General features: G+C 39.3%; 1 protein-coding gene across 2 annotated transcripts; it reads right to left on the bottom strand.

Annotated features, from left to right (window-relative positions):
- Positions 1-3,969: 3,969 nt before the first annotated feature.
- On the bottom strand, positions 3,970-10,238 carry LOC138954603 (uncharacterized). 2 transcript variants are annotated; one of them, XM_070326406.1, is made up of 5 exons: positions 9,700-10,238; positions 9,083-9,174; positions 8,067-8,181; positions 7,271-7,419; positions 3,970-5,925 (listed from the first exon to the last, which is right to left on the bottom strand). In XM_070326406.1, exons 1-4 carry the CDS (start codon positions 9,875-9,877, stop codon positions 7,367-7,369), a joined length of 438 nt encoding a protein of 145 aa, XP_070182507.1. In that variant the 5' UTR covers positions 9,878-10,238; the 3' UTR covers positions 3,970-5,925; positions 7,271-7,366. The 2 variants fall into 2 exon arrangements, with proteins under 2 accessions (XP_070182507.1, XP_070182506.1); XM_070326405.1 differs by having other exon boundaries at positions 7,957-8,181; positions 9,700-10,229.
- Positions 10,239-11,299: the final 1,061 nt, after the last annotated feature.

The raw sequence follows: 11,299 nt of genomic DNA, 5'->3' as shown, positions 1-11,299 counted from the left end.
TGTCTTCACATTTGGCAGTTGGGAACACAAGAATTCACAAGATGGTTGTCATACACCTTCAAATTTAACTTATATGACGTGAGTTGCCTCCCTTCCTTGAGAAAGTTCGAGATACTTGAGCAGAAGATTAATCTTTGTCACTTTACACCCTTTGAAAAGGGTGAGGCATGCTTGCATGATCAGAGGTACCTCCCATCCACGGATAACAACCTTTCTTGACTTCTGGAACTGTCCGGAACTTTCATGCTAGAATTGTCTTTTTCGATCATTCCCTCATTTCCCCAAGCAAAGAGTGCCAATGATATTGGAGATTCTTGGTACAGATTGTCAGCAAGCTAGCGTTGCAATTGGCTTGCACTATCAAGGTTGTATTTGATAATGGGGATGTTCATTATCTGAGAAAGGAGTCCATGAATCGAAAAACTAAAACTCAGGTGCACATCTGCGGTTGCTTGGTAGTGTGTATGCACAGTATTTTGTTCTTGCCTCTTGCCATCTCTGAGCTATGGCAACTACAAACAGACAGACAGACAGACAGACAGTCACACTTACATTCATTTTTACATTTAGCCAAGTTATGACAAAATGTTTTAACAATAATAGAGGGGGAATCGAGACGAGGGTCGTGGTGTATGTGTGTGTGTGTGTGTGTGTGTGTGTGTGTGTGTGTGTGTGTGTGTGTGTGTGTGTGTGTGTGTGTATGTGTGTGTGTGTGTGAGTGAGTGTGTGTGTGTGTGTTTGTCTGTGCGTGTGTGTGTGTATCTAGAGCGATTCAGAGTAAACTACTGGACCGAGGTTTATGAAATTGTACATGAGAGTTCCTGGGAATGATATCCCCGGACGGTTTTTTTCTAATTTTTTCGATAAATGTACTTTGTGACGTCATATCCGGATTTTTGTAAAAGTTGAGGCGGCACTGTCACACTCTCATTTTTCAATAAAATTGATTGAGCATTTGGCCAAATAATCTTCGGCAAAGGCCGGACTTTGGTATTGCATTTCAGCTTGGAGGCTTAAACACTAATTTATGACTTTGGTCATTAAAAATCCGAAAATTGTAATTAGAACTATTTTTGTTTATAAAACGATCCAAAATTACGTTCATCTTATTTGTTATCATTTTCTGATTCCAAAAACATATAAATATGTTATATTCGGATTAAAAACAAGCTCTGAAAATTTAAAAAATATAAAAATGATGATTAAAATACAATTTTCGAAATCAATTTAAAAACAATTTCATCTTATTTCTTGTCGGTTCCTGATTCCAAAAACATAAGATATGATATGTTTGGATTTAAAACACGCTCAGAAAGTTAAAACGAAGAAAGGTACAGTAAAGCGTGTTATGAAGCACAGCGTAACCGCTACCGCGCCAAACAGGCTCGTCAATTTCACTGCCTTTTGTACGAGCGGCGAACTACTGTCATTGTGAAAAATGCAGTATGTTCAGTTTCATTCTGTGAGTTCCACAGCTTGGCTAAAATGTAGTAATTTCGCCTCACGCGACTTATATATATACTAACAGTCAGGACCCGGCTTCGCCCGATGTGCTTCTTATCTCCCCTCTCTCATTACATTTAGTCAAGTTGATGTTTTAACATCGAGGGGGGAATCGAGACGAGGGTCGTGGTGTATGTGCGTGTGTCTGTGTGTGTGTGTAGAGCGATTCAGACTAAACTATTGGACCGATCTTTATGAAATTTGACATGAGAGTTCCTGGGTATGAAATCCCCGAACGTTTTTTTCATTTTTTTGATAAATGTCTTTGATGACGTCATATCCGGCTTTTCGTGAAAGTTGAGGCGGCACTGTCACGCCCTCATTTTTCAACCAAATTGGTTGAAATTATGGTCAAGTAATCTTCGACGAAGCCCGGACTTCGGTATTGCATTTCAGCTTGGTGGCTTAATTAATGACTTTGGTCATTAAAAATCTGAAAATTGTAAAAAAAAATAAACATGTATAAAACGATCCAAATTTACGTTTATCTTATTTTCCATCATTTGCTGATTCCAAAAACATATAAATATGTTATATTCGGATTAAAAACAAGCTCTGAAAATTAAATATATAACAATTATTATCAACATTTATTTTTCGAAATCTATTTAAAAACACTTTCATCTTATTCCTTGTCGGTTCCTGATTCCAAAAACATATAGATATGATATGTTTGGATTAAAAACACGCTCGGAAAGTTAAAACGAAGAGAGGTACAGAAAAGCGTGCTATCCTTCTCAGCGCAACGAATACCCCGCTCTTCTTGTCAATTCCACGGGCACTGCCTTTGCCACGGGCGGTGGAGTGACGATGCTACGAGTATACGGTCTTGCTGCGTTGCGTCAGAGACTATAGAGTATACAGAGACGCTCCATACGGTGCTGAAAAGTGAGACCGGAAGCCCAGTGGCGCCACCACGCGGAAACATGGAACCACCTACTTTCTCTTTCCACAGCAGTGGTGATATCGTGCTGCACAAGCATGGTCGCGCCAACGCAAAAACGCAGTGGGGCATGGTGTTCGGCCATCAATTGCTCAAACGCACATGCCTAAGGTTTCAGGATGTTCAAATTTCCTAGGGAAGAGAGCAGAAGAGGATTGTTTTGTTTTATTTTTCTCTCGTTAAATGTTGCAAAATCAGTAACAGTTGTAGCGTCGAACTGCATGTATTCTACCGGAACAGAGAAAACACACACTGTAGACACTACAGCCTCAAAACAGTCCAAGCTGTGCATGTTGGTACTAGTTTCACATGTATAAGATTTATTTCTCCTCTACTTTATCTCATTTCGGCATGCCAAGTCTGGAACTGATAGACTGATCTAGTGGCAATACGGTCGGTGATCGATTAGGGTATAGACATAACCATCTCGTTTGATTGACACGGCCGTCGCGGAGTTATAGAGTAGATCTACAACGGCTTGCAGCTGCGAACGTTAGTATCATTTATCATGATTAATATTTTGATTGTAAATGACGGGCGTGAACATATATACAATGAATGACATCATGACATTTGCACACAAATCAAATGAAATAAATCATAGTTCATGCCCCCGGACCCCCCTAGAGGCTTAGGCGCCTTCGGCGCCGTCAACTTGTATCTTCCACTGGGCGAAAAGTGGCGTTTTGTATCTTACAAAACTACTCAAAATCCCAACAAAACTTCAAGTTTCAATGGGTTTATCACATTTTGGTGTTCACGACAACGCCAGATTTTGATTGGATTTTGTTGAAGTTATCGCAGCGAAATTGCCTGGAATTTCAGCGCGTTTTGCGACGGTCAAAACATCATGTTAAACCATGTTACAGCATGTCTGTAACATGCAAAAATTCCAAGTTTTGATGGCATTAAAGCTTTGGTTTAACGCCAAGTAACATCATGTTATCGTAGACTTAACTTGCAAAACTGCTTGTTTTGGTGGTGTTACAGCTTGCTTGTAATGTGATTAACATCATGTTACCGTAGACTTAACTTGCAAAACTGCTTGTTTTGGTGGTGTTACAGCTTGCTTGTAATGTGATTAACATCATGTTATCGTAGACTTAACTTGCAAAACTGCTTGTTTTGGTGGTGTTACAGCTTGCTTGTAATGTGATTAACATCATGTTATTGCTGGTATAACATGCAAAACCCCATGTTATGTTGGTGTTAAAGCTTGCTCAAATGCCTATTAACTCCATGTTATGTTGGTGTTAAAGCTTGCTCAAATGCCTATTAACACCATTTTAGTTGGTGTAAGGCTTGATTATTAATGTAAAAACCATGTTATGACGTTCACATAATTGTTTTCCACTGGATGGAATTTTGTGGAAAAGAAAGCATGTTGTTTGGGAATTGTGTGCGGGTTTCATGCTTGGATATTGCACTATGCTGACTTGTCACAGGTCAATTTACATTTAACAATATTAGTTTTCAAATGCATCATCCTTCACACATTATGTAAACATCTTTAACATTAACACTTTGGTTGTAAAATGATTGCACTTTATTCAAACAGGACAAAAACAAAAATGCTGATTCACAATGTACAATAGCAAAGGACTATTTTGAGTGGAGACAGTGTTCATCCACACTATAGATGCCCTGTGAAAACATTGGCCATAGATATATGTGAATTACTTCCCTTGGGTATGAACATTTATGAATGATTAAATGGGTGAAAGAAGGCCACACAAAATGAAAATCAGTAAATAACAAAATCACTTCCCTTGTGAGTAAGAACAGTCATACCATGTTCCAACTTTTTGCTAAAAATTCGCCCACAATGTGACCTTCAAAGTTAACAAGAAGAGCAAACGCTCGATCGAGTCACTTTCGCAGTTCTGAATATTATATGAGGCATCAGATGGACAGGAAGAAATTGCTATTCACAACACAATGAGTCACGTTCACATAAAATTTGAGCCCGGTCACTTTTATAGTTTCCGAGAAAAGCCCAACGTTAAGTTGTGTGTTGCCGAACAGAAAAGGCTAGTTATCTCCCTTGTTTTTCTGATAACGTTCGTAAAAGGCTACAGATGTAAATACTTTGATGTAAAGAATAATCCTACAAAGTTTCAATCACATCCGATGAACTTTGTCAAAGATATAAAATGTCTAATTTTTCCTTTGACGCTGACCTGTGACCTTGAAAAAGGTCAAAGGTCAACGAAACCATCGTTAAAGTGTAGAGGTCATTGGAGGTCACGACTAAACAAAATAGCCCGATCGCTTTGATAGTTTCCGAGAAAAGTCCAACGTTAAGGTGGTGTCTACGGCCGGCCGGATGGCCGGACGGACGGCCGGCCGGACAGACTAACACTGACCGATTACATAGAGTCACTTTTTCTCAAGTGACTCAAAAAGGGGTAACTGAACTTCATGTTTGGATGTCATGGAGTCATGGAGTCCAACATGAAGAAATGTATAAGAACACAAGAATGTATGCATGACAAAGAACAAATGTTTATTTTTGAATGTTTTATGTATGTTATTATTACGGACACAAAAGCTCAGCAATGCAATTTCTCTTTTAGAGATTAATAAAGTTATTTTATTGTATTGTATTGTATTGTATGTCAGTAAATTTTGAAAGCCCTAGATTCATAAACATCTGAAAACTGCTCAACGTCTTTGCATCACGGCACATTAATAAAAGTAAGAGTTAGTAAGACTGGCCTAACTGCTATGGTGAGGCAGTAATAACTCGTTGATGAAGAATTATTTGAATTCTGAATTTCGAACAAACAAATACAGTGTCCTTCCAAACACCCTTTTCAGGCCTCCAAGAATAAAAAAAATAAGCTGGTCTTATAAAGGAGGAAATCTGCTTAATATCTAGGTAAATGTACAACAGGTTGTGAACAGAAAATCCAAAAATGTAAGGTCTGAAAAGCGGGGAAGTTTGAAAAGGGGGGAAGGGGGGGACCTAAAATGTGACGATCATAACAACCATAATTTATCTAACAAAGTTCATTCTGAAATCTTCTTCAGCGTTTGATTATGGAGAGACTAAATCCTCAGTTCAGATGTGGTCTTAACTCCTTGTCTCCCAGGTACACACAGTCACTATGTACATTGCATCTGTTATCATTCGGCACATATCTGCATCCTGCTTAGACTGTTAGCTTCAGTCGCTTCCTGTAACGTTGATCTAACGCCAGGATTCTAGCCTGTTGATACAGTTTCTACAATTCTGAGTGACCTGCTGCAGCACAGCTGGTCTCGGCTTAAAAAATCTTGGTCAACATAGATGGGGTACAAAGTGTTAAAATAAAGCGTCCTTCCAAAGTTGATGACAGGTCCCCAGAGTATTCACAAAATTATATGGTACTGGAACTGGAAGCCTTGCACGGCGACGAAAAAGATGTCCACGCCTACATGAAGAAGCATCCTTCACGGCTTCAGCGGAAACAGTCGGCTGGGGATGAGGACAGCACCTATGTAAAAAATATAGACAAGAACAAAATATATGTCAATGGGAAAACAAAGAAACAAGTAGAGAAGGACCTCCCCACCTTTACACAGTGAAAATGAAAAACACATGTGAATGTACTTATGTTTTAAATCTCCCCCCCCCCACCCCCCCCCCCCCAATTAAGACCAATTATCCAAGATATTTTTCAGTCCTCAAAGGAGAATTTCACTGTTCTCACGGAACCCTGAAGAAAACTGAGCTGTGCTAATATATTACATAACTGCAAACATCCCTCAAATTCAATATTGCAAGCCACTATACATTTCTCATAAAGGCACTTCATGCTCACGTGTGAAAACTAACATAAGTTTACAAGTGTGTATCTACTTATAATAATAATAATAATAGCGGGCATTTATAAAGCGCCTTATCAGAAGTTCAAAGCGCGTGACAACAATACGTGTATAAAAAATTCATACAATCACTGTCAGATTCAAACAACACATCATGCACATCTCACATCCCCAGACTCTATGCTAAGGCCAAAAAAAAAGAAGTCTGTTTACGGTATCCCGACCGACCCTATTTTTTTGCGCGACCCTAGACTTTTTTTTGGCATTTGGGGGGAAAAAAAAAAAATCAAAATTTTAAAACAAAGTTTGTTTTTTGGCAAAATAATTTGATGTTTTTTGGAGAAAAAAAAAATCCCGACCTACCGACCCTATTTTTTGGGCCGATGTTACCGTAAACAGACTATTTTTTTGTTTGGCCTAAGGAACTATCCGTAATGTTGTTGGAACAAGTGAGTTTTCAAATTGGACTTAAAAGATGAAATGTATGGAGAGTGACGTAATAGAAAGGGGAGTGAATTCCATAACTGAGGGCCATGATATGAAAACGTGCGGAAGCCATGAGCCTTGCGTTTAAAGCAACCTTGACGGAGAAGTCGAGCATCAGCAGAAGAATGAAGGGTGCGAGAGGGAGACCAGTTCCGAAAGATAGGCAGGTGCCGATTCAGAGATGATCTTGTAGCAGAAGCAGGCAGCTTTATACCTAATACGTTGAGACACAGGAAGCCAGTGAAGTTCTTTCATGAGAGGAGTGCTGCAGAGTGTTGTACTTTTTGCAAGGGTTGGAGAGTGGAGTCAGGGCAGCCTATGAGAAGGGATTTGCTGTAATCTAATCTACACAGAATGCAGGATGTAACGAGAGTTTTAGTGGCATCAACAGTCAGAAATGTTCTTGTGGAACCTATTCTTCTAGTTCTAATGTAGTACCTGTTTGTAGTGAACTCACCAGCAGGAGTATTGCATACATAATTACGCATTACTGAATTAAAGTAACTATTTTCAAAGCTTCTCGCTTACCTTGGAATAGTGTCAAGCAGCTTATGTTGTGTCTAGATCAGCAATCAGATCTTCACACTCAGCCTGCACTTGCTGAAAACTGGACATGCCTGTATCTCAATCAAGCTGTTGTTGCGGAGACAACGGAATCATGCTCAAGTCAGGTCCAACTGAAATAAAAGCATATTGTTAGCTGATAAATGATTTGATCAAGCAAAACCATGCGGTATTTTTTTAATAAAATATTTTGTATACCCCGCTAATGCAAAAATAATGTACTTATTTACTATCAGCATTAATTTTAGCTGGTCATTCAAACCAGAGCTTGTTCTAGAACTCCACAAGAACAACAATGGCAGTTGGCAATGGCACTGGCAGAATACAGATCAAAACAATATTAGTATTAGCCTCACCAAGGGTTGACTTCCCATCAAAATGAATGACGGACTGAATCAAACTTCAGAGACATTACAATTTTTCACAACGATTTTTTCAGCAAACAGCCATGTTTTAATACCTGTACAAATGTATCAGTGATATCACTATGAGTATGACAGTATGACAGTGTGGTAAGCTTACCGACGATTCGTTCAGTATAGTCTTTCTATGTAAGTAGTGGTCCAGTGAACGATACCTTCCGCCTGTGGTTCGAGACAGAGATTAAGTTGAAACTTAATTCGAGAAGCCAAACACTGACGAATACTTACGTATTTTGAGCAAAACCCACGCACGTCGACCACAAGTTGATGTCTGCTGGAGTACGTAATCATAACGTAGAGGACAACAGTTTCACTTGGCTGGCTTCGGTTATTCCCACCTGTATCTGTTCCTTGCTGTTCTCCAAGAGACACCATGGTGCAGCAAGCTGAAGGGTGTCCTGTCGTATTTCCTCGAAGTTGTAGTAGGCAACCAGGAGGTGGGGGGCGACTGACCTGCAGCAGAATTCAAATCAATTAGTCAAGTCACTATGACATATCTTTATTGTTATCGCCACACGACGGGCGCTGTGGCGGGGTGGTAAGACGTCGGCCTCGTAATCGGAAGGTCGAGGGTTCGAATCCCGGCTGCGGCCGCCTGGTGGGTTAAGAGTGGAGATTTTTCCGATCTCCCAGGTCAACTTGTGTGCAGACCTGCTAGTGACTTATCCCCCTTCGTGTGTACACGCAACCACAAGACCAAGTGCGCACGGAAAAGATCCTGTAATCCATGTCAGAGTTCGGTGGGTTATGGAAACACGAAAATACCCAGCATGCTTCCTCCGAAAGCGGCGTGTGGCTGCCTAAATGGCGGGGTAAAAACGGTCATACACGTAAAAACACGAGTGTACATGGGAGTTTCAGCCCACGAACGCAGAAGAAGAAGTTATCGCCACACCAACCCTAAATTTTTCCTACCATACTGTATTTGTTATCCGAGAGAGAAAAAATCCATGTTGCAGACTCAACTGGAAAAATTCCCTTCTCCATCATCTAGTGGACAGAGCTCACATGATTTCAAACAAATCTTTTTTTAAAGTCACATACTTTGTGCGACAGTGTTAGTTTACTAGTATAACTGTAATTTATAAATAGCAAATTAAAAAATATCACTTATCAGATAATCAGCTAAATGCCTGGCAGATGACCCTCATTCAAAGTGAGTCGTGGCTAAACCATGAAACTAGAAAAACAGGTTATACCACAATATAAATCTCACACTGACAGCGGACAAAACTGAGAAAACACCCAGTATACATGTACCGGTACTCACAAAAGAGTTACAAGTAGCATATTATCACTATCAGTATCACTAATAGCATACTATACTGGGCAAATAACAGCAATTTTTACTCACTGGGGGTTTCCTGGCTGGAGTCTTTGGTGTTTCTACTGACTTCTGTAGCACATGGTTGGTTGGCAGACTTCCTGGAATGAGTGCTCGCTTGCCTGTAGGCCCAGCAAAAAAACATGCAAAGAAAATGTTCAAAATGCTGAGTCGAAATTATAAGTTAAATTAACTAAACAGACCTATACATTTAGATCTATTGAAATAGAAACAAGAATTAGTAAAACACACTACTGCAAATCTGTCAAGAATGAACAAGACTGACTCAGTGACCGAGTAAAACAACAAAAGAAATCTAAGTTCTACTTCTAACCCAGAAGTTTACTAGAATATATTCAAAAACACATTATCACAAGAACAAAGAGTGGTTTTTTCCCCCATTACCTAATAATTATAGCTCAGAATTACGCCTTTGTCAATGTATGATTCAGAATACGATTGTGTTATTTTTTGTCTGAGAGCTGTAAAAGTACTAGTTACTACAAGTTCAGTACAAGTACTAAGCTTCATACTGATTGATTGATACTACTAGAGCTTCGTCACTTGAAGCATTACAAGCAAAACAACACAGCACAGACAATCAGATGAAAGCTTATTTTCGCTATATTACTAGTTTTTTTACGTACCGTATTTGAAGCATGTTTCTTTGAAATGTCGGGAACATCCTCGCATTCTTCGGGTTGAAAAGCTTGTCAGCACGGTTGATTTTGTGGAAGAGCAGCTCTCCATTCGGCATCCGCTTTTCCGTTTGGTATACCATGGAAAGTTATAAGCGTTGAAGATCTTAGTGAGCTCACGCTGCATCCAGGCATACAACAATTTGCACCGGGCATCTTGAAATCATGGTTCACTTCTCTGGCATCATCGAAAAATGGCGAAACGGAAGTGACTTTTTTCGGAATGCAGCTTTCTTCCGGTTGTCAGCACTTACCGCGAGCGCAGCGAGTTGATCCAGTCACAACTATGCGCCGGCATAGACCACTGATCTAACAAGAAAAATGTTCATTCAAAATGAACAGCGTCGATGCAATGTCCACCAAAGATTTATTTTGGGAAGTGTTAAAGGTTAGGGTCAAAAGTTAATGAATTGCATGTTGTGCTGGATATATATAAATGGTTTATTTCAGTCAATGCTTGCCATAATTGATCAAACAGCCACAAGAAAAAAAAACTTTTTAATTAAAAAATAGAGCTTGTTTGAAACAGGTAGAAAGGAAGAGTTGATATTGCAATATCTGTACGTGGGAATGTGGTGAAAAAGAGTGCTAAAAGTAGTAAGTCAGTCTCAGATCCATTTCAAATATTTATTGCAGAAAAACAAAATACAAATTACAAAAAAACACAGAACCATTACCAGGTGTCATAGGAATGTTTGAAAACAATAGTTTTAATTTTACACTGTAAATACAGGAATCAGAATTAAACACCTCAAACTGATTGGCACATGCATAATGAATCACCTGGAATTGCAACAGGGAGATACTGAAGTAATTGGAAACAAACATCTGAAATTGACAGAGAAACAATTGAAAATATAGTACCAGTTGACATGAGCGTACAATATTTTAATGGAAGTGCAATTTTAGCACGAAGCATCCGCAGGAGGATGCACTAACAATTACATAGTGCCACAAAATGTGTACGGACATTTCACAACCGTGCATTATTAGCACAGAACACATACATGGGGGCGCACAAAACATTATTGTGACAATAATTTACACGAAACATTTCACAGTACAGTACATTTTTATGCATGGTGCATCTACTACAGGAGGGTGCTCCAACAATGATGCATAGTGCCAACATTTAGCGCAAACTTTTGACAAAAGTGCATTATTACCACAAAGCGCATACAGCGATTATATAGTAGCAAGTTGCACTAAACATTTGAACAAAATGCATTTTGTTCAAATGTTAACAGCACAGCACCAAGTTTTGCATAAGTGCACAACAGCACTGACCATTTCACAAAAGTGCATATAACAGCTGTGACAATTTTACAAAAGTGCATTGACCATTTCAGGCAGATGGCTAACATGCAGATTTCGCTTTGTCTGTCTTTCTTTGAAAAGTAGGCATGTTCAAGATCGATGAAGTCATGAGCAATTGGGTTAGATGACAGAAAAGATTCAAAAACGTCAGATTCAGTTAGATGACAGAAAAGATTCAAAAACGTCAGATTCAGTGTTTTGGGCACTGTTGAACAGGAACATTCTCTCCTGT

Source organism: Littorina saxatilis, unplaced genomic scaffold (genome assembly GCF_037325665.1).
Source record: "Littorina saxatilis isolate snail1 unplaced genomic scaffold, US_GU_Lsax_2.0 scaffold_612, whole genome shotgun sequence".
Classification (NCBI taxonomy): Eukaryota; Metazoa; Mollusca; class Gastropoda; order Littorinimorpha; family Littorinidae; genus Littorina; species Littorina saxatilis.
Note: the sequence above shows the minus strand (reverse complement) of the source record. Positions and strands in the feature narration are given on the sequence as shown.

What these genes read in the sequence shown, in the direction of transcription:
- LOC138954603 (XM_070326405.1), bottom strand. Translation starts at nt 9,877, where the DNA reads ATGCAGCGTGAGCTCACTAAGATCTTCAACGCTTATAACTTTCCATGG. An exon ending in AGAAACATGCTTCAAATACG is followed by an intron (nt 9,175 to 9,699) that starts GTACGTAAAAAA and finishes CTGGGCCTACAG; the next exon opens with GCAAGCGAGCACTCATTCCA. An exon ending in CTCCAGCCAGGAAACCCCCA is followed by an intron (nt 8,182 to 9,082) that starts GTGAGTAAAAAT and finishes ATTCTGCTGCAG; the next exon opens with GTCAGTCGCCCCCCACCTCC.